At 44.8% G+C, this 22,341-nt stretch overlaps 1 protein-coding gene across 1 annotated transcript in view; it reads right to left on the bottom strand.

Moving 5' to 3' along the window:
- The window catches only part of LOC139059288 (uncharacterized), a 32,004-nt gene extending 14,329 nt beyond the window's left edge, over nt 1-17,675 (bottom strand). The window contains exons 1-5 of the mRNA XM_070537487.1: nt 17,488-17,675; nt 12,977-13,184; nt 10,384-10,433; nt 4,786-4,842; nt 671-694 (exon numbers count right to left, since the gene is read on the bottom strand). Of these exons, the coding sequence (XP_070393588.1) occupies nt 671-694; nt 4,786-4,842; nt 10,384-10,433; nt 12,977-13,184; nt 17,488-17,490 (342 nt within the window). The 5' untranslated portion in view covers nt 17,491-17,675. The remainder of the gene's footprint in view (nt 1-670; nt 695-4,785; nt 4,843-10,383; nt 10,434-12,976; nt 13,185-17,487) is intronic.
- Nucleotides 17,676-22,341: the final 4,666 nt, after the last annotated feature.

Below are 22,341 nucleotides of genomic sequence, written 5' to 3'. Positions count from 1 at the left end.
TGCCGTGCTGTGAGTATCGCGCTTTTGGAGAAATTTCTCACTACCTTCTTGTCACCAGCCACCATTCATCGTGGCGTTTTGAGAAATCGGCTCATCAAATCGCACGCGCTCCGCCATGGCACCGGCTTGATTCACAGAGCTATCGTTAATATTGTGGCGTCAACCTAAATACCTAATGCCGACCCCAATTAAGGCTAGACTAAAATACGTATCTCCGCCTCTCATTATTTCTATTGGAAATTCCTTAATTCTATTCTTCGCAAGACATTTAGTAAATGAAGCGAAGCACACGTTTGTCTTGTCCTCTTGCATGGGTGCTTTGTGAATTTCAGCTTCGAAATGTGTTAACCATTTAGCCAGATCTCATTTGCTGCTTTTCGAATCAGCAGACAGACTTTGACGGACCTTGAGAAGTACGGTTTTCAGCGCAGTTAACTAATGCTTACAGTTTCTGAGCGAACGCTTATTATCTAAAACTTATTGCGTGTTGACTTCTTTGTGTAAGCGCAACGCAGAGTTCTTTTCTGTTATTGCGCAGCTTTGTGTTTACAGTGACAGCAAAGGCAGGTGACATAATCATAGTGAATGAAGCAACAAATCACATTGTCCTTAGACTGGACATTGATATGCGGAGTATGCAGCATGCCTGGAATAATGAAACTATACTTACACCTGCACGGCCTATTTCATAAGCCTGCGCATGTTGAAAAAAAATAAACCAAGGTTTACAAACATGAAAGGCGAGTTCCGCTATTAGAGAGAGAGAGAAGACAAGAGAGAAACGCTTAATAAAGAAAGAAAAAAATCTGTATATGTAAACTACAGCCCCTATGATGTTTCCGGCAAGGTGCTTAGATTAGGTTATTTGTTTATCTTCTCAAAAGGCAAATGGATAACTAGCTTCTCATATATCGCTGTACGGTGGGCAAGCGTCACACTTGTAAGGATCCACTCGTCTGGTGTAGCGACTGAGCTCTGTAGCCCAGCGATGCAGATTCTTCGCAGTGAGGATAGCCCACGACTTATTCATAGCAGTTAAAGATACACGTCAGAAGTAAATGTGGAAAACGTGCAGGTCAATAAACTACTACTCCGACTTCATTGAAGCTGCTACCAGCAAAAAGAAAGGAAAAAGGAATTTTTTCGTGCGCCACATTGCTTTTCTAGGAACGGTCAGCTGTGCCAAATGAGGCCACGGCAAAGAAACTACAGCGATCGCTTTTTTTTTTCTTTTCGATCTGACGTTGCCACTAAAAGGCCAAACCGCTATGAGGTAAGTAGTCCTTCCCATCAATGATATTCCTTTAGTGTCATCCACCATTCAGGACCGGCTGATCCTGCCCATAACGTAGGAATAGAACCGTCACATTATTTCCGAGCGAGGCTTGTTCTTCGGCACTACAAATGCTCTCAGTGCCCAATACGCTAACAATTTCTTGCTACTCCTGCCGGAACACCACGATAGTGGCAAATTCAAAGAAAAAAAAGTCTTACTGCAAAATCAGGGTAAAAAGACTCCAGGAGATATATCGCTTGACACGTTGATCGGAAATTCCGAAAATATAAAAAAAATATATATTGTGGTCACAAATTCTTTTTCCATGTAGCCATGTGTTTACACAGCCGGTATTTAAGGTACGTCGCGTAATACATCAAACGAGAGCCGTCAATCACATTATTTTACAATTACGAAGTAACGCATTTAGCTTGTGTATTCATTACTCTCGCTTTGTCTCTCGAGCGACAGTGGCTGCATAACTCAGTCAACTATCCGCAAAATCTACAAAGTCAATTTTTTTACATATACACCAGTGCTTGCAGTAAGCCTTAGACGCTGATAATAGTAGGTTCTACCTCGCAGTTTATTAGAAACGCCAATGAATAGCGAACGTGGTGGGCGTCAAATGAAAACAAACGTTCTTTAGAATGCACGCTTAGTACTGCAGATGTCCTGGTTAATCGCCACTCAAAGATGTTGCACGCGAAGGCCAACATATGCGAACCAATTCAGATGCTACACTGATGTAAACTGTGTACCATATGTGATAAAATATTTTCTTGTTCACGCCTCAAATGTCCAAGACCAAAAATCGAGCGAGGCTGAGCCAGAGGGCAGGCTAATCGTTCCGGATGAAGGGACATGCCTACAATGGGCGCACAAGAAGCGCCTCAAAATTGAGACAACGAGAACGTTTAAAAATGCCCATTTCAATAACTAAAGTTTCCGTGGGTGTTAAAAAAAAGGAGCCGGAAATAATGCGTAGACCCTTCGTTGACTCTCATCTCCGCTTTCTTAAATGTTGGCTGATACGCGTGACAATATAGTGGGTTGAATAGCCTAAACGCCTGAATTGGAGAGCACTGATGTATATCGGTTTTCAGGACGCATCCCAGGCTGCGCCACAAACCTTGCGGCCGGCTCCTGCGGGAACCATTAAAGGCAGGTAAATGTGCTCGGTGAAAGTGTGGAGAGTCGACTAAGTTTTAGACATTGAAGCCACACATAATTAAACTACACATATAGTAAGGTGCAAACGTAGCCACTTGTAGAATTTTTTTAGAGGAGTTCCAACTCGGGGATCGGCGTGCAAAGCTGAAGTTATAGTTGAGCTTACCGAGCTAGCATCCGTGAGGAAATTGAAATTTTATTATTTTTTGGTTTGCAAGTATGTGAACATACCAAAGATGTAAGACATGCCGCTGTAGAAACTCCTCCTACTTCTTACTGACTCATAATGTGATACAAATGCACGGAAGCTCTTTCTGGGAGACCACTTGCACAAGGTTCACGATTTTAAAAGTGCGTTGAAAACACCGCCTCAAAAATAAATAAACTGATATTGTAAGCACTGCCGAAATTATTGAAGTGTAATGCATAAGGAACTGACTGAATTGCAAGGCTATGAAACAGCCGGGCACCTCGCAACACACTACATACTTGCATTAGACTATGCGCCTAGAAAGCGGTAAGGTAGGGCGCGTGGCTCAGGACAGTAAGAGAACATTCTGTAACGAGTGGGACGCCAATTAGAAAAGCACGCAAGGGGCGAGCACTTTTAAAGCTAAATTCTCTCTACACATTACGAGGAAGATCAGGTCACAAGGGAATTTTGGTTGTCCTAGACGTGAAATTATTGCATCCGAGCGAACGTGACCATTTGGTGGCAAGTGAACTGTAATTGATACGCAACGAGTTTACGAACGAGCCGTGAAGATGGATGCGAACTCACTGCTGCACTTCGAGCAGTAATATTCTCACACAACGCTAGCCACTGTGAAAAAAAGTGACATCTAGGCAAGTGAGCATGCCCTGACGAAAGAAATAATTATTAGGACTACTAAGATTCTTTTTTAAAAAATAAACACCTGTTTTGATAATACATAGTTTTTTTTTATTCGCTAGGCTAGGCGACGTGATGTCAGTGGGGAACTAGACACCAAATTAGACGCATCATCTTAGCGAAATCAGAAGACATCGACTCTACACAAGGAAGGACTGCTACAGAAAGGTCGCGGGTTTGAATCCCACCGCGGTACCCGCACTACGATGCGGACCAAAATGCAAGAACGCTCGTGACCGTGCATGTGGTGCAGGTTAGAAAACCCCAAGCGGTAAACATTATCCCGAAGTCTTCCACCACGGCGTGTTTGATTGTGATATCGTGATTTTGGCTGGTAAAACCCCTGAATTTCACTAATAATCATTCGAAACGAGGAAGCAGGTATCAGATGCAGACATAGGAGCAGTGAACTAGCATCATAGTCCCAACTGTGTCAGAAACATCATCAAACAAGCTTCAGCCGTGCCACCTAGCGAATAACGACTGGCCGCCTCGGTCTGAAACGCCAATCACGAGTTTACGCAATCGTTCAGTTTCCGCTTTATACGGCACTTGTCGCAGATGGTCATACCAGTGCAGAAATGCGATGGCACGGCACAAGATGCTTTTCCACTCTCTTGGCAATCACGCACCAGCGTAATGTGGCTATCTGAAGCGTGCCTGAAAGTTCGGTAGGGGAGTTGTCTAGGTTTCATTTATGGACCAAGGTATTGAGATGAAACAATTTTTCACTGTGCGGCATTTCTGGATATCTGCAATATCTTACCCACTGGATCAAAGAAGAAGGAACGGGGCGGACTTTCTTTACAAAAAGCTTTGTCAGAAAATACATCCCTATCAATAAATCTCATATGCGCATATTATTCGTATCCATTAATCTCTGATCAGTAAATTAGAACACACATTCTTTTTGTGCTCTCATGTGATCATGCGAGATTACTGTACGTATGTCATGTATCATATGAGATTTTTCTGATGGAGCTAAAATTTGTATTTCTACAATAAGACATCCATGGGAATATGAAATATGCGGAGCATTAGCCACACTAGAAAATCAGTTGCTATTTCACGAATTCGTAGAGTCCAATGTTCTCATATACTCATAACTGACATGTACAAGGTAAGTTAAATTTCGTTTCCTTTGTATTCAAATATATCAAACAACGCGAACACCTTCACACAAAGCGTGGTCCCGCCATGCCTTTATTGGGAAGGCCTCTCAAAGCAAGGCTTGTGTTTTCGTTTCTTGTTCACTATTAGCTCTCCCTATAAAATAGCATCGACACCAGGTAACGTGAGAGCGAGTTAGCAATATCGCGACAACAGACCATCGTTCTGTTGATGCGATCGGCTCTTTTCCGTCTAGTGGGACAACATTAGACTAATCTGGCCCAGGTGCATGGAGCCGACCTGAAATACTGGAAATAAGGCAGGTGCAACTTACGTGTTCTTGCTCGAATACCGGATCCACATCATCGCATTTCCAGAGGGGCTTTATTTTCTGGATGACAAAACAAACATATAAACTAGCAATACGGCCAGGTTTCTTGACGCGTGCAGTTTTTCACTTACCCAAACTCTCACGGGTATTGCAGGAGTAGAAGCGTACTACGCTCGACATTTAAAACAGACCACAAGATTAATGCTCGCTGCGCGATCACAAGGTCCCGCTGTGAAAAACTTTAGTAGAGTGACATCTTGACACTGAACCTAGGTTTCCTTCCATATCCGGACTTCAGTGATATTGGATTTAAAAAAAAAAATATGCATCTTCTTGCGCGACTTCATACACTAATGCCTTAACATCATGCACGCAACGTGCGCGCATGATGGAATGCAAAAGGAGAGAAAGAAAAGGGAATTTATAGATTGTAGTTCACAAGGATACCGTATGCACAAGGGAAAAACGCAGAACAGACTATACAGTGGGCGGAGACTAATATGAATGCTTTTTCCGACACCGTTGCATGTACTCGTGCTGCATTATATCACTTTTTCACCAGCTTTATTCCTTTCCCTACTTGTCTGTAAGAATTCTTTAAAATCACATGGGTTAGCAGAAAAATTATGCAAACTTGAAAGATTTTGTCAGAAATATTTGGGCGATGCATAAACCTTGACACCCTCTGGCAAAAATAGAAGGCGACTTATTATATAAGAGTCGCCGTTTCGCCGTAAGGGTGAAGCATTGATAGGGATAGAGAATTATTTTAAAAAACTACATGAAGTGACGCTTGTATTTTTATCAGCCGCATCAATTGCAGTAAAACCTCGCTTACTTAATAAAGTCGCAAGCACGGTGTCACGCGCGAACAGATGGATGGATACAACTTTCTTGTACGTCCGGCAAGGTTTAACGCGACCATGGCTCAAGTCTCCCAAGGGGGAACGTCAAGGCCCTGCCTCAACACCGCCTCACGGGCTTTCTGGTCTGCCTACGTCTGGATTCCGAGGTCTGAGCTACTGAGAGCGGCGGCTCACCTCAACGACAAGGTCTCCGGAGCAACTGCCATCCTTCCTATAACTACACTGCACGCCCAAAGCATGCGTTTGAGGCTTGCTGGTCCTTCCTGGCACAATTCGCACGTGTCGTCCTGATGCTTATCTGGGAAGATACGTTTCAGACGGAATGGATTAGGGCAGGTGTTCGTCTGGAGTTGTCTCCAGGCGACGGCCTGCCTCCTGTTTAATATGGGACTCGGCGGTGGATATATCCTTCTGGCGTTTAGATATGCACTGGTTATGTCGTTGTATCTGGTGAGCCTGTCCCGTTCTGGGCGAGGAGTGTTCGTGATCGTGCGAGAGGCGTTGCACTGTTCGGCGCGGCTGGTCATGTCTCGCGCCGTCTGGTGCGCCGTCTCGTTTAGGTTCGGGAGCGCGTCGTCTTCCATGGTGACGTGCGTGGGCAACCATATGATTCTCGAGTTCACGGTATCGAATCTGCCCGCTTTGGCCAAAATGGACAGGGCATCCTTGGAAATTCTACCTTTGGCGTAATTCTTCACTGCCGCTTGCGAGTCGCTTAGTACGACTTCGCATTCCTGTTCTGTTAGGACCAGCGCGATCGCTACTTCCTCCGCTATTTCCGAGTGTTTGGTGTATACACTGCATGTGGTTCTGATTTTGGAGTTTGTACTATGGCGGTGTACTTTTGGCCGTTAGGATATTCGGCTGCGTCGACAAAGCGCGCGTTTCTCTCTCTGCCGAATGAACGGAGAAGAGCCTCCGCTCTTGCCTTTCTTCTACCTCGGTTGTAATCGGGATGCACCTTTCTTGGGATGTTTGCCACTGTAAAGGTGTCTCTGATTTCCTTGGGGATTTGCATTTTCTGGCCGTGCTGTTTGCGGTACGTTATGCCGAGCGTGTTCATAATGTACCTTCCCGTCATTTTGGTCGACAGGCGTTCGAGCCGCGAGATGCGGTGTGCTTTAGTTATTTCTTCCAGGGTGTTGTATATCCCCAGCTGAGCTCGTCGGTTCCGGGAGGCCCGGAGCTATCTTGTACTTTTCCTTATGAGCACGTTGATCTTGTTCTTTTCCGCGACGTACCAGTTGTGGTAGGCGGCTACGTAGGCGATGTGGCTGACAATGAAGGAGTGGATTAGTCGAATGACGTTTTCTTCCTTCATGCCCGCGTGTCTATTGGTTATTCTCTTTATGAGTCTCGTGGCGCTGGTGATTTTGCCTTTGATCTTCCTCATGGTTTCGCCGCTAGCTCCGTTGGCCTCAATGATCATTCCGAGAATTTTGATCTTGTTTACTTTGGGGATTGCGTTTCCGTCTTGGGTGTACAGGCCGATATCCTCGTACTCCTGGGGTCCCGTGTAGCTCCTTGGTGGCATGCCTCTGCGCGTGGGCCCGTAAAGGAGTAGTTCGGACTTGCTCGGGGAGCATTTCAGGCCCGTTCTTTGGAGGTACTCTTCGACTTTGTGAATGGCCGTTTGTAGTGCGTTCTCAATTTGGCCGTCACTGCCGCGGTGCGCCCAAATCGTTAGATTGTCTGCGTATATAGCGTGGTGTATTCCTTCGATTTCCCGTAGTTTGCTGGGGAGAACCAGCATGACTAAGTTGAAAAGGAGCGGAGATATAACTGAGCACTGGGGGGTACCTGCACTTCTCTGGGTTCGTTCTCCGGACTCGAGGTCTCCAACCATTAGGGTGGCTTTGCGATCGTTCAGAAAGTTCCTCACGTACTTCTAGGCCTTTTCCCCCATGTTCAGATTAGACACTCGTTTCAGGATCGACTCGTGATCGACGTTGTCGAAAGCTTTGTCCAGATCTAGTCCTAGGATGGGTCTAGTGTTTCTTGTCTTGTCGTCAAGGATCTGGTTCTTCAGTTGCAACATTACGTCCTGCGTTGACAGGCGGGATTGGAAGCCTATCATGGGGTGGGGGTAGGCTTCCGTCTCTTGTGCGAACAGAGAAACATAAAAAAGCCCTCCCTCAACGAGCGGGTATACTCGCGTCATCGCGACTACCTGCGGTCATCGAAGTGTTTGATGGGGGGGGGGGGGAAGGGGGGGATAGTGCGTCTTGGTGAAATAGTCAGCTGTTCGATTCCATAGATGATCGCAGTATCTGTAATACCTTAAAATCAGACTTTGCGTATTGAGAAGTACCCGGTATGGTGCGAGGGAACTGAAGCTCGCTTTGATCTCTAACAGTCCCTTCACGAGCGCGAAGACATTGCAGTGTTTAACCGAACGGTTGTGTTCCGAGGACCCATTTCACGTATATATAGGATCGCGTGCAGTGGCGGTGGCAGTGTCACAAGCCTGATGCGGCTTGTTGTCAGTCTTTACTTGCGTCCTTGACCCGTTCGCGCTCTTTTCATTTTAGCACCTTCCCATGCCCCGCCCTGCACAATGGAGGGAAAGCACGCAGTGACCTGCGGATGCTTGTGTGGTAAAGCATGCCGTCGTAGTTGTTCCGTGTGCCCCATGGAGTCGTGTACAAGAATATCTTATCCAGCATTCAAGTATAGGTTAGACGTACTGAACCGGCTGTCAGTGCACTCTTAAAGGTGGTCGAAAGTGCCACAATAGGGGCTGCTTGCCCGCCTACGCGGCAATGAACTGGCGGGATGCGGATACGAAGCAGAAATGGGCGCGGCGCTCATCCGGTGCAGTTTCTGCACGGTGGCGAGATGACGACCAGAATTTGTGAGGCTTGCTCTAGAAAGGGTACAGGGGGACAATATTTTTAGCCATCCCTTTGTAGCACTCCGTGAGTGTCATCTTTCTTCAGTTTTGGTACGGCGATGTGATTCGCGTGCTTGTTCAATGCTCTCGTCTAAGCTAGGGAGGAGAGTTTTGAAAAAAAAAGTTTCAGCTGCACTGTACCAATGTAGGTTTAAGCGCAAGCGAGCGAATACTTGTAGCTATGTCTGTTCTTGTTAGACCGGTTGGATCTTTCATACTTTTTTTAAATGTCATGATTACTGAGAAAAATTCGGGGTGGACAGAATCACCCTGCGGTAGAGTTTGTCGAGCTGCAGACACAAAGCTCGACGACAAAGATGCAGGATGGGTTGCGATGGTAGGCAAATTGCTGAATGCAGGAAAGTCTAGTCGCACGAAAGCAGGCGAGCTGTTGTGATGGGAGCCACGGGCTTGTAGTCATATGTACCATCCGCATAAATTGAAACGCGAACAGGAAATAACTGGTCGTGAGACCTGCTACGCGTAATTACATGGAAGTTCGACATGCAGTCACTCCGTAGCCGGTTGGTAAGCATGAAGGTGTCACAAGTGCCCGTCTTGAAGTCTTATTAAGGCCATTGTTGCAATGGCATGCGAACATACAGATGCAACTACGCATTGGCGAAATTTCAGAATGGTTCGCGCTTAGATTTCTGGTGATATCACATCCTTGAAGTTTCGATGTGAATGGGCGTCGGGCTAGAACGCTCACGAGCGATGATTTCCGATTGCCCACGGATAACAGAGTGCAGTTGGGATCGGGTCTGTCGTGCCACCTTTACCGCTTTTATAATTATGTCGATGGTGTTGTTCCATCATCCCTTGCAATTTGCTCGTTACATCGCTGTCAAAAAATGCTGCACATTGCATGTCTTTGAACGCTCCCAGCCACCTCAAGAACATTTCTCGCAGACAGGCGTTGAGATGGACTGGAGAGTCGGCGGAACTCTAGCCGGCAACAATTGTTATAAATCACGAGATCGACCAATTTCGAACAATGCTGGAAGCCGTTCTGTCGGTATATTCTGCAAATTCAGAAAGCGGTTGGGTAGATAAAATTGTAAAAAGGCCATGTTGCGCAAGAAATACATAAGAAGTTACAGTGCGGTGGCCATCACACAAGAGTGTGGGAAGGTGATCAAAACTCTTATTTCTTTGGGTTAACTGCCGTTAAGTGCAGGTCAGTAGCCTGTATTTCGGATAAGCCGGAACTGGCTGTGCCTGCGGAAATGTTTTAACGCACTACATGCTCACCACAGTTTTCTCTGTGACAGTATTACTGCCACAATCTAACGTAAAGCAAATGGGAACCTAAGCACACACGTGAACCACTTGGAGTAACATGCCTACCGAATGCTGCCAATTACACACGGCAAAGGCATATAATCTGCAGGTCCGCGTCAACAACACATGCAGTTTTAAGACCATCGCTGCAGCAGTGAACCTGCGCTCCAAGAAGGTTCCAGTTACATGTCCGAAGAGTCCACTATGCGAGAGGAAAAATTCCTTTTCAAATTTTTTCAATATACGAGCACCAGTTCTTTTTTTTCGCGTTTTCGAATAAAGTCAGTGTGTGATATGACTCACGTGAAAATATTCATATTTTCCTCTAGCTTACAACGAAACTGATTTATTTAAATCGCGACTAGCTGCAGATTAAATGTTGTCTGCCTTCCGTTCTGGTGCACTACGACGGCTCACCATTGTACCGCCTGCGCGGTACATTCAGTGGGCTATTACTGTTGACACAGCCAGAACGCTTTCAGAGTCTCTGTTTGTAAGCAGCAAAATGGTCTATAGAGGTACACACTCTTAACGGAAATGAAACACTTTAGTGCTTACCTTGTCGACGCATGGCTTGCCGTAGGATATCCATACCCGGCGGCACAACTCTGAAACAAAGTTTAGTGAGCTGTCTGCGTTAAAAAGAAACCTGTGAAAAATTTTAGTGTTAGATCAAGACGTAGGTGGTTAAGCCGCGTAGGTGGTTAAGCCGTAGGTGGTTAACCACTGCAGTGTGAGAGCAGGAACTGTTGGCAACCGTCCCAACAATAGGCAACCATCCAACAACTATTTGTGGCTTTCCTTAAATGCCATCTTGGGTAACGTTCCTGTAAATGCCATCTCGGGTGACGTTCCGCTAATGCTGCGGTGTGCCTTCGTGCTTTCCGCTGCGTCACAACTTCACACGTGTTGCGCCCTCTGTCGCAAGCCTGTCCGTATCTTGAAAAATTGGCCATAGAAACAAATAACCAGGTCAACAGCTTGTTGTTCAGCAGCAGTAGCAGCTACTGCTGCTGTCAATGTTAATCGCAAAATTAAAGCAACCAAACTATTAAAGCTTGCGATTATATCTCAGCCACATAAACTGATATCACAATTCTGTAAACTACATTGGCTGAGACATATAAAGCCCACAAAATTCATACATTATATGCTGCTCTGAAACATACCACGAATTTGTAAGTATAATTTTCAAAACGTCCTCGTAAGCATTGCGACAATTTCGTTTAAACTACAAACATAACTATCATATTTACGTGTTTTAGACCTTTTAAGAATGCCGTTTAGCGAACCGTCACATTTCTCTTCGGCGCAGACTTACGGGTTTCAAAATGACGTCCTTTAGTGCCATTTTCTTTATTTTAGCTTGCCCACTATGGGCAACCTTTTTCGAAGGTTTGATATCCTCAAATTTCTGCCTTCTTTACTGTCAGTAGAATGCAGCTTTTCTCCCACAAACCAAAATTGTTTTACATTGGTTGAGCGGTTGCTTGGGAAAGCATGTCTGTGTATAGCGCACATACGCGTCGCATGTAGATAGATAGATAGATAGATAGATAGATAGATAGATAGATAGATAGATAGATAGATAGATAGATAGATAGATAGATAGATAGATAGATAGATAGACAGACAGACAGACAGACAGACAGACAGACAGACAGACAGACAGACAGACAGACAGACAGACAGATAGATAGATAGATAGATAGATAGATAGATAGATAGATAGATAGATAGATAGATAGATAGATAGATAGATAGATAGATAGATAGATAGATAGATAGATAGACAGACAGACAGACAGACAGACAGACAGACAGACAGACAGACAGACAGACAGACAGACAGACAGACAGACAGATAGATAGATAGATAGATAGATAGATAGATAGATAGATAGATAGATAGATAGATAGATAGATAGATAGATAGATAGATAGATAGATAGATAGATAGATAGATAGATAGATAGATAGATAGATAGATAGATAGATAGATAGATAGCACGTGCATGTGCACGTGCTGCCTTCCGGCAGTATCAAGGGGTGCCTACATAAACAGTCGTCGTCGATGCAGCGGTTAAGTGGTACTGGTTAAGCGTCGCACTAAATATCAGTAGTAAGGTGTCGCACTGCTGTCGCATCAAAACGTCTTATTTTTCAGTGCCCCGATGGGCATGTTCACTAATGGATTGATAAAATGTGAGTTAACTTATGGTCGACAGGTACAGCATGTCAAATTAGACTTCGCTCCGTCTTAGCCTTATGTGAAATGCATAAGACTGCCGCAACTTAACATGATCTTGAATTGTAGCGCGAAGTGACACAGACAGAGCCTAGAAGCAGACAGGACGAGCGCTATCTGTCTGCGTCAATTCGCGCTACAATTTAAGATCATGTTACCGTACCAAGTCGCCCAACTTTCTATCCTTTTGCTGCATCTTAAACTGTTCACGGTCTTTCACTACATTAAATTTACGCGTTCCTTATGACCTCTCTCCCTCAAGCTTATGTGACTGAATTATTATTATTATTATTATTATTATTATTATTATTATTATTATTATTATTATTATTATTATTATTATTATTTCTAGAGAGTTGTATTGGATTTAGTTAAAAAATGTTTTTCAATTGACAAGTGTATGAGTCTTCTTTACCGAGGCTGACACTGAGCTCCCTTGAAGAGGGAAAATTTTAGAATACCCAGCTTTTCGAAAAATAAATGGCACAAATACAGAACATTGCGCATATTGCATTGCGTACGCCCGATATCTTGACTTGTCTCAGGCTATGTTATTAAGCATTTTCTCGCGAAGAGAGAAGCGCAAGTCAACTGTGTTTTTCTAATTTTTATTCTATCTTAAGCTGGCTTTTCTCTGGACTGGGGAGAATGTTGTTAGTCAATTTCAACATGCATTTTCCAGTTACGTGAATAATTATAAATACATTTTCTCGCTCACTCAATAGTAGGCAAGTTATATCCGCCGTTGCTTTCTTTCCAGTCGCCGTAGTGAAAAATGTTCGCAGTTACCCTTCTCTAGCATCTGCCTAGATTTAATACGCTACAATTGCCTCATTGGCAAATATAACCATATTTGTGAGTGACGGAACTAGTTCAGCTGTTAAAGTATATCTGTACTCATACCACAAAGGAGTGACCGCGTCATCATTGCATATCTTGAAGGAGGCAGTCCTTCTGGCGGCGGAGTGACAGCGCCTTTTCCTCTGTGGTCCAGAGGGGCGCCGTGTTTAGGTTTGTGGCGTTTTGCACTTCCCTGTTGGGCACATAGAAGCTGCGATATTACGATTATCAGAATGGTCAGGCAGGTTCTTCTCGTTCGAGTTGTCATTCTCTGTAAAGAGCATATTGAAAACGTTGGTTATGCTTTGATTCTGATGGAACAATACGAAACATTGGGCACAAACAGCGGAAAAAAAAGGGCGCAGGCAGAGCGCCGAAAACGGGGCTTAAGCCATCCCTTGCGCGTCTTGTTCCTATGTGCTGTTCATGCACAGGTCAGGAACCAACCAGCCCAAATGTATACACTTTCGAGATAACATAGCTGCCAATTTTAAAATATGAACGGTTTCGTCATCTGCAGAAGCATTTACCTTGGGACCACTCCTTTACCCCTCTATAAGGGCGCTTTCTTCTTTAACTGCACCAAATTCATGAAATTGCCCTGAGCACATAACACGATCTTTACGTTTTTCGAAATTACTCGATGAAGCGAAAATTGCCTCTACGAGATATCAAATGCTTAATTGAATATTTACCATAATTACACTGATCAATTTCTTTTGATCAACTTCTAATTACATTACAACGCACGCTATAGCCTAAGAAGTGTAGCTACTGAGTATGCAAGGCATATCAACTTAGAACGAGTTCTCGGGATGGCATGGTTTCGAAGTATGCGCTGTCAAACTTGCAGTAAAAGGTAACTGATGTTCCACGTAATTTTATAGAGATAGGAATCATATGGACACACCAAGCGCATTTCCTCCCTCGGCATCGGCATCGCCGTGATGTGCCGTATAGAGTTCAAGTGTGATAACACCGTGGCAGCGTGCCGTATGCCGTAGGTGCGAACGAAAGCGTGCGAGGTTCAGCTGAGGATTCTGGCTTCAAATCGCGCACGCAATGGAGGAGGGCGAGGAGCAAGCGCGCCGTCTTCCACCGCGCTCAAGGCACTGCGGGGGGGGGGGGGGAGCAGCGTTCTACTCACGTGGAGGCTGACTATGGCGCGACTGAGCGCGGCCGCATGCACCATACCTTGAAAGCGATCGGCGATGAGTACAGATGTGCACCGAGGCCTGATAGCTTTGTGTGCGCTGTGTTGATGCCATTTCCGTTGCGCCACCCCGTTGAGCCACCCCTACATTTCGAATTGACCCTCCCACAAATTTCAAGTTGGCCCATCTCGCCATTTTAAGTTGACTCCACCCCAAGTTTAAGCTGGCCTGCGCCCAAATTTTAAATTGGCACGCCCCCAAATTTCAGTTGGATCACCCCGAAATTCAGGTATGGCCGACCGCAAAATTTCAAGTTGGCTCACCCGCAAATTAAGTTGGCCCACCCCGAAATTTGAAATTCGCCCACCCCAAGTTTATGTTGCACCCCCCCCCCCTAATTCCAGTATGGCAGCCCCCAAATTTCAGGTGCCCCACCCCCAAGTTTCAAATTGGTGCACCCCTATTACAGGCTTGCCCATGCATTTTCTATGCAGCACTATGCACCCCTATATGTTTGTATAAATCTCGTTATATGGCTATCTCGATCTCTGATCAATTTCTTTTTTGCTCATATTGTCCCTTATCGCTTATAAAGATACCACTCATTTACATTTGCACTATTATGGCGATTAAACGTTTCAACTTCACAAACTACATATCTTTTGCTAATATGAGGCATTACACTTTTCGCGTGATGGACAGATTTTGCTGGAGATGTCGCCAAAGAATGCAAGCGCATTAGCAGATTTCACTGGCGTACTCGCCATAGAATGCCCCTGCATTAATACTCGAGCACTGCTTCATACAAGCCGACATAAAATATGGCTTGAGCCAGTCACTCAAATTGGCTGCCACGTACGGAACGATGAATTGAAGCTCTCCTTCCATGCGCTCCATGCATGACATTGATGTCCCATGAAAAGGAGCCCGCACCATTTTCTTGTAATGCCGCTTTGAAAGTGAAGCAAATGCTTCTCGCGTTCTTCATCTGTTGCAATGGTCGGTTCGCGTACTCGAACAATACGATCCAAGTTTCGGGATTACCCGGCAAACCACCAAAGGGTTCAGTCTGCGCAACATCGGTATGACGGCTTTGAAACTTAAGGCCAATACAAGTGTCTCAATCATCTAGTTTTGCTGGTAATCTTGTTTCTGTTGCATTTCAATTGCCTGAAGAACTACAGAGAGATCTGCATGATAAGTTGGCTCTGATGCAGCCCACGTCTGTAATTATAGCAGCACAACGCAGTTGAAATCCAAAGTTTTTAACTGTAAGGTTCGCTGCATACCTGCTTAGTTTGGGCCCACAATTCAATAGAGGAGAGTGGGGAATGTGCCTCGAAAGGTCAATGTCCTCGGAATGGCTGGCCCGACCAGATTGACCCATGGGAACCGTCAAGCTTGTTTGTCGAGTAGAGCATTGGTTTGACGGAGGTGGAGGGGACGCGGAGGCGAGTGCGCGAAAAGAACAGAGCAGCAAATTTTGTCTTACGCCTGTACTCGAAAATTGATAGCGGTACCAACATGAAAAATGAAATAGGATGGAAAATTCTTTCCTCTCGTAAAAGAAAATGCGTCTGAAACGTTGTTATAAAATATTGCATGATAAAACCGGCATTCGAAAGCAAATATACTTAACACAGGCCTCATTATGTCTCTGCACGTACTGGTGATCGTTTCAAGATATTAGAATACCGTACAAGAGCTAATATGTATGCTAATTAAGTTTTTGATCTTTTCATTAGCGATCGGAATCGCCTATCAAGTCGGCAAGTGCGCTGTTTCAATGAAGATGTCTGTTTTTTTCGACATTGCAACCCCTCGCTGTAGCGCCTTCGGGCGATGCGGAATGATCATTGAATAAAGAATAAAGAAAGGTTGGTGCCAGGGAATCTCGCTGAAGCAAGCTTGGCCCCTATAAAGCATATTCTACCCTTCTGTGCGTAAAATGTGAATATTTTAAATATATTCATTGTACCAAGAAGCGCCTCGTCATCCATGGTACCGACGAAGATCCGCCAGCAGTAAGCAGCAACCGATGGAAGAAACTTGCGGTGAATCTGTGCATATTTACTTTAACATTGCCGTACTTATCCTTCATTGCATGCATCTTCTGCCCTACCATTTCAGTTTCCTTGTTACGGAGCGCATACTGTCCCTCGTTTCATACTGCTTCCTGAATGTTTTCGACGTTAAGGTTCGAATGACCATTATTTTCATTGCGGTCGTCAGCTTTGACAATTCAGCAAAATCAGTGTAATCGCTGAAGCTGTAAAATTTCACATTCGGTAGCTTTTTTATTAAATCACTTCTTACTGAGAAAAGGTTACTTCTTTACTGTCTTAGTGCCTTACCTTCTATTCTTCGGTTCCAGTCTTAAAAATTATTGTTAGTATGGTTTATTTTATTATTTATAGGCTATCTCCAATGCTCATTTGCATAGCCTATATTTGTTGCAGGTACTAGCCCAGATTCATCCGCTTTTCGCCGGGCCATATATAGGTTAATATTTACTTGAATAACTTCGCTATTTCTCTCATCAAATTCACAGCAACGCATGACCTCATTTATCTGTGACGCACGCCCTTCACCTAACACTTCTACATCCTGCACTACACTGATTTCTGCACTAAGTGTGAAATCTAAATCATTGCGTGTTTCACCGTTCTGGCTTTTTCTGCTTACATTTCGTTCTGTTGCGCATCCAGAAAAAAGTTCGGCAGCATGTTGCACTCTTGCAGCACGTGAATGGGAAAGCCTGCTGCACACATGGTAATCTATGAAGTTATACGATCTGAGGGGTCGGACTTCTAGCAAGATACGACGAGCCGCAGTGTGAAGTAAACGTATGGCGCTGCAGGTCTACCTCATCGACGACACATTAGAACACCTAATATATGCGTTCGAGCGTAGTGTTCTACTGGCTTCAATTTATATCTCCTATATAGCGTTATTGCGATGTCTGCGGTCCGTTTCTTATTGCTGTAGAATTCGATAGCGTTGCCCGCTATGATAGTGTGAAATAGATACACTCCCCCGTATTCTCTGTCATCAGCAAGGCATCTATAGCAGAGGACACCATTAGTCGTCGGCACTGTATCAAGCTGACTCATAATAATGGCACACAATTCCTCAAAACGATCCGCTAAGGTAGTTTCAAAGCTGTATTGCTCAATTATTTACGGCAGAGCGATTGCTTTGACACTATAGAAAAAGGATACTGTATCGGTGTTGTCGTGTGGTCCTGCGCCAAACCTCATGCACCAAGTACGTCTAACATCGCATTTGTACCTCCATGTTCCATGCAGCAGTTAGGCACTGCTTTTTTAAAACGCCCTATCACACATTCTGAGATATACGTAAAAGTAAGGAGACATTCTATTACGATCCAGTGCGAAAATTTCACACTGGGACACTCACCATGACGAGCCAAAGTCAACAAACCCTCTTTAAGTAGTGTTCACCTTCTCACAAGAAAGTGACCAATAACACGAACAATGAACGCTGGTTGTCCCGATGTCGTATTTGTGTAACCTTGTCGGCAAGCTTATCCCTGTATATTGCGTCTATCTCATCAGCCTAACTCCACTGCTGTTAGTATTCTTTTTTTTGCGGCGCATTCTTTACAACTTTACATTTTTGCGCTAAAAACCTGAAAGTTAAACTTTATGGCTTACGACGGCTGCCTTCCACAGGTGGTATCCAAAGCCTTTTCTTTTTCGAGCGCAGCATAGAGGGAGTTCTTTCTTTATTCGGTTGGAGAGAACAACAAAGAGAGATGAACACTAGAAATAAATGTTCCCTTAAGCGCTAAGAGCTCATTCTACGCTCTCGGCCTTTGCTATTTTCTCAGCAAGGCCACGTCAGTGCAATACGCTGGCGTCATTGACTGCCTCGTTGCGCTTAGTCTGCACAGGGTGCTTGTAATATGTTAGGAGTGAAGCTGTAGTTTATATATGAATTCTCCAGAACAGCCGTAAACACACTGATCGGTTGGTGCCAACGGTCGAGGGCTTCAATTGGCAAACATTATCGCTCGCTCGTTGTGAATACCCTGCCTAGGGTACAGGGCAGAGTCATGCTGTTCGCTTACATAGAGGTACACGATTTAGCAGCCAAGTTTTTCTTTCGGAAGAAAATTATCTGTTTTGGAAGAAAAAATATATGTTGCAGCAGAACGGCGTAAATGAGATGGCATACTGACACTGGTTTTCAAAACGCATAAACGTGACACGTTTTAGTCAACATTAGTGTATGTCCTCCGCGGCTGGTCCTGTTCTATAAGCACCATTTTTTTATTCACTAAAATGCCCTTCGACCACCATAAATTGGAACTCTTGAAATATAAAGCACATTAGTTAGGTAAAGATGTCAAAGTAGCAGCTTTTCATCGTGCTGGCTCTGCTACAGTATGGTTAACTCGATGATGTCAGAGCATACCCCCTACACAGTTCGTAATTAACACGGGCACCTTGGTACTATTTAATTTGGACACAATCTGGCGGGCGTCTAACATTTCACACGCATAGCAATAACAAAAAATTGGAGGACGCTTAAGAGGAAGCTTTAGCTCGGGCCCAACTACGACGTGGCCTATTCAAATGCATGTAAAACGCAAAAACGTTTTTCTGAAAGAACCCCTGGACTGATTTTAATAAAATTTTTTGCATTTGAGACAGAAAGTGAAATTCTAGTGACTGTTGGAATCGGAATTTCGATTTATTGTTTGATTTTTCTTAGAAAGATATTCAAATATTTGACCGTCTGAAAAAATAGAAGCACGATGTTTCCAAATTCATAGCTCTCCATAAAGAACTGGTATGGCGGTTCCGTAAACGGCAACTATTAGGTCATTCAAAGCGGACAAATTCGATATGTCATTTTAGATCTTACATGAATTCCTTACGTTGGTTAGAAGGGTTCTTCAAAACTTGCATTTCCCAATTACCAAATGTTTTTATATTCATGTGTAATATATCAATTTTGTCCGCTTTAAACGTACTATTAGATACAATTCACAGAATTGTATTATGACTTTTCGTTCTTGAGTTACAGAGTTGTAAACTTGATAGACTCGTTTTTTTTGAAAATTTGCAATTTTGGCCAATTTTTAATAGAGAATGGACGATGTAAATCGAAAATTCAAAACAGTCACTAGATTTTAAGTTGTTCTTTTAAATGCAACAAACCTCGTCAAATTTGGTTCAGTAGTTGCCGAGAAAAACGAATTCTCCTTTTACATGTATTTAGATAAGAGCACCTGAGCTAAAGCTTCCTCTTAAGTTTCGCCTTCAAGAGTGGAACGCGATAGCGTTGTCGCACCCCGTTCGCACCGCCCACTCATTCGCTCGGCATGCTCTTGAGTCACACAAAGACGAAACGTGCGCCTGAGCAAGTGGAACGAACAAAAGAACTCGGTGTCTCGGAGGGGGAAACGATCTACACGAGGCAGACGTCGTAATCGGTACGGACAGTCGACCCGCGACGCGCCATGAAGGCGGACGCGATAACGGGGCTGACGCCTCGATGGGATCGTCCTCTATCTCGCTTGGGAGCACCACGCAGACGCATGGCTTCTCGCCAGCATCACGGCACATATCGTAGGGCACGGTTTCCCACCAGACACGCTACGGCGCAGCGACCACATCAGAGGGGTCTCGCACCGAACGCTGCACCTAGGCATCGCTTTGTGAGCGGAAAGAGGAGCCGCGCCGCGCGGGCGAGTGGCGCGCCAACTGTCGGGGCAGCGCCGTACATTGCGAAGAGGGGGTCTTCTTTGTTTGCCGCAAGATGGCTCTGCGTGTACGCAGAGCGCAGAAGAAATGTAGCGGAAACGTACTTCGCTACTCGTGTAACTGCGACTTCTGTAATATACACGCTCATAATTACCGATATACCTCCGTTGTTTGTGGTTTCCCTTACTCCTCTTCCACCATTTTCCTACTTATCTTTATTGTGAACATCTTTATTTTGTTTGCTTTCCCCCTGCTCTCACTGAAACCAAGGGCTTCAAGGAAGCCAGAGGGCCCTAAATTGACTGCTGGGCAGATATCCACATTCTAATAAAACATGCTCCATCCTTTCCCGAGCTTTGCTGCGGCTAGCACGTGCTTCTTCCTTGTTGTATCTCGTCCTCTACGTGCGTGTTCTAAGGTATCCTGATCTTGCTTCGACAAGTAAAGAGCTTCCCTTTGAGTTACCATAAATTGTTTCTTTCCTGGTTTCGTTATTATTGCGGTACCAATTATATGGACACTCCGTGCGCATTACTGCCGTCGGCGTCGCCGTCGCCGTGAGGTTCCGTATGAGAGAAAGCGTATCAGGGTGAGCCGGCGACCGCGGTTCAATCTTGCCTGCGTGAGCGAGGAACGCGGCCCGGATGCATGCCCTCCCCTGTGGTGCGCTAGACAAGGAGGTGAGGCGACGGAGCGTTCTTCTCCGGTGGCTTCTACGGTGCCTTGATGTCCTCTTTGCCCGACGATCCTTACAGAGTGGAGGCGACCGCGCTGTCTACTACGGCGTTGGCCACGCCAAACGCGGACGCCCTAGTAAACGCTTATGGCTGACCCCGTAGGGGCGCATTGCCGGCACTCGTATGTCTTGAAAGCGATCTGCGACGCGGCTTTAAAGCGCGCGCGCACGGGTCTGATCTTCAAAGCGATCTGCAATGTTTGCAAAGTGCGCGTTGTGCCACTAGCTTCGTATGCGCTGTGCTTTCTAGGTTTCATACGCCGTGAAGCGACAGAAGCATGGAGGTCAATTGGTTTGCGGGTGCTGCCGCGATTCCTATCTCCAGCGTTTTCACAGACAGTTTCCGCTGCCATCGAGCGATGTGTGTTAATCTTTACTTTGCACGCGTGACACCATGCTGGTTAATTTAGTTAAGACACGTTGACGGGCTATTTGGCTTTAATCCGAGATAGAATGTGTAAGCGCGACTGAACGAGTGCGTAGGAAGAAGCAGACACACAAAGACTGCGCTGTCTCCGTGTGCCTGTGTTTTTCTACGTCCTCGTTTAGTCACGCTTACATATTCTATCACAGGTAATTTTGTTAGTAAGCGTTTGTTTTAAAGTTTATAAGGCCGATAAATATACTATCGTTACTTCGTACAGCTATCTACTAATTTACTATCGCAATCGGAGCTTCACCTTTCCGGCGGAACTTCGAACTTTTGCCTCCTAAGTAGTTTCTTGAAGCAGGTTTCTTTTCCACTGCCGCCACTAATGAAATTATCTCGGCCTCTCTAATGTTCTCTTGCTTGCGGCGTCTTGTTATTTTTTTATGTAATTGCGGCTTCTTTTTGAGCGGTTCAAAACTGAGGTGTTTTTTTTTTTTCAAGAATTCATACTTCACGTGCCGCAAACGTGCCGCTTTCCATATGCCTTTGGAAGTTAGAGGGAATGATCCTCCTTACCCAGAAACAAAGTGCTTGGCATTTCGTCATCCGTGTCTTCGTGCCTCCTCTGAAGTACAGCTCTTGTAGTTTCAGCAGTAGTTAGCAGTTTCACTCTTTGACATTTTCGCAGACGCGCTTAAACCTTAGGCGCTTCGCCTCGTGAAATAGGTCTGTTGAACTACATCGAAAAATTCACGAAGGCATCATTTACATGCGCGCTGGAGCCGCAGATAAGAAGCGCGCAGTGGCGTAGACTACTCTGAAACACCCACAACTATATCCGGCTAACTAATGGAAATAGTACTACACTTGACAACGGCATTCATGTGTTAGAATAGCCAGCTGCGTCTTGTACCAATGGTCGTTTTGTGGGATTTTCGAATTTTCCGACGTAGTAAATGCGCTGCTCCTGCACCTACTCATACCTACGTTGCTCACTTAGGAAAGACAAAACTATCGGAAATTACTCTCTTAGGTAATATAATGTATTTAGGAGCCCTCAAGAAGCCATTTCTTTCCGATGACCAATACGAACAACTGCAAGTAGAAACCTAATCAAATACAATTCTGGTGCCATATGTTGTAAACGTTACTTCAGTCATATTCCATTTATTCCTTATGGTGCCGCTCACAACCCTGGGCGTGGCTCCGTGTGAGACAGTTGCGAAGGACACAAAATTGTAAAATGAAGATAATCATTAATAACACGGACCCCGATTAAAGCAGTGGAGCTGGTGCCTACAAAAGTGTTATCAATGCGATTAGTTTTTAATCTCACACAGCTACGCCATTATCATTGTTTTAAATACTACGACTGTTTGTATAAACCAGACTTTAGAGTCTTAGCTTATGAAATAATGTAGAAAACGAGACGC

This window comes from Dermacentor albipictus, chromosome 1, assembly GCF_038994185.2.
Source record: "Dermacentor albipictus isolate Rhodes 1998 colony chromosome 1, USDA_Dalb.pri_finalv2, whole genome shotgun sequence".
In the NCBI taxonomy this organism is placed as follows: domain Eukaryota; kingdom Metazoa; phylum Arthropoda; class Arachnida; order Ixodida; family Ixodidae; genus Dermacentor; species Dermacentor albipictus.
This window is presented reverse-complemented; position numbering and strand designations above follow the sequence as displayed.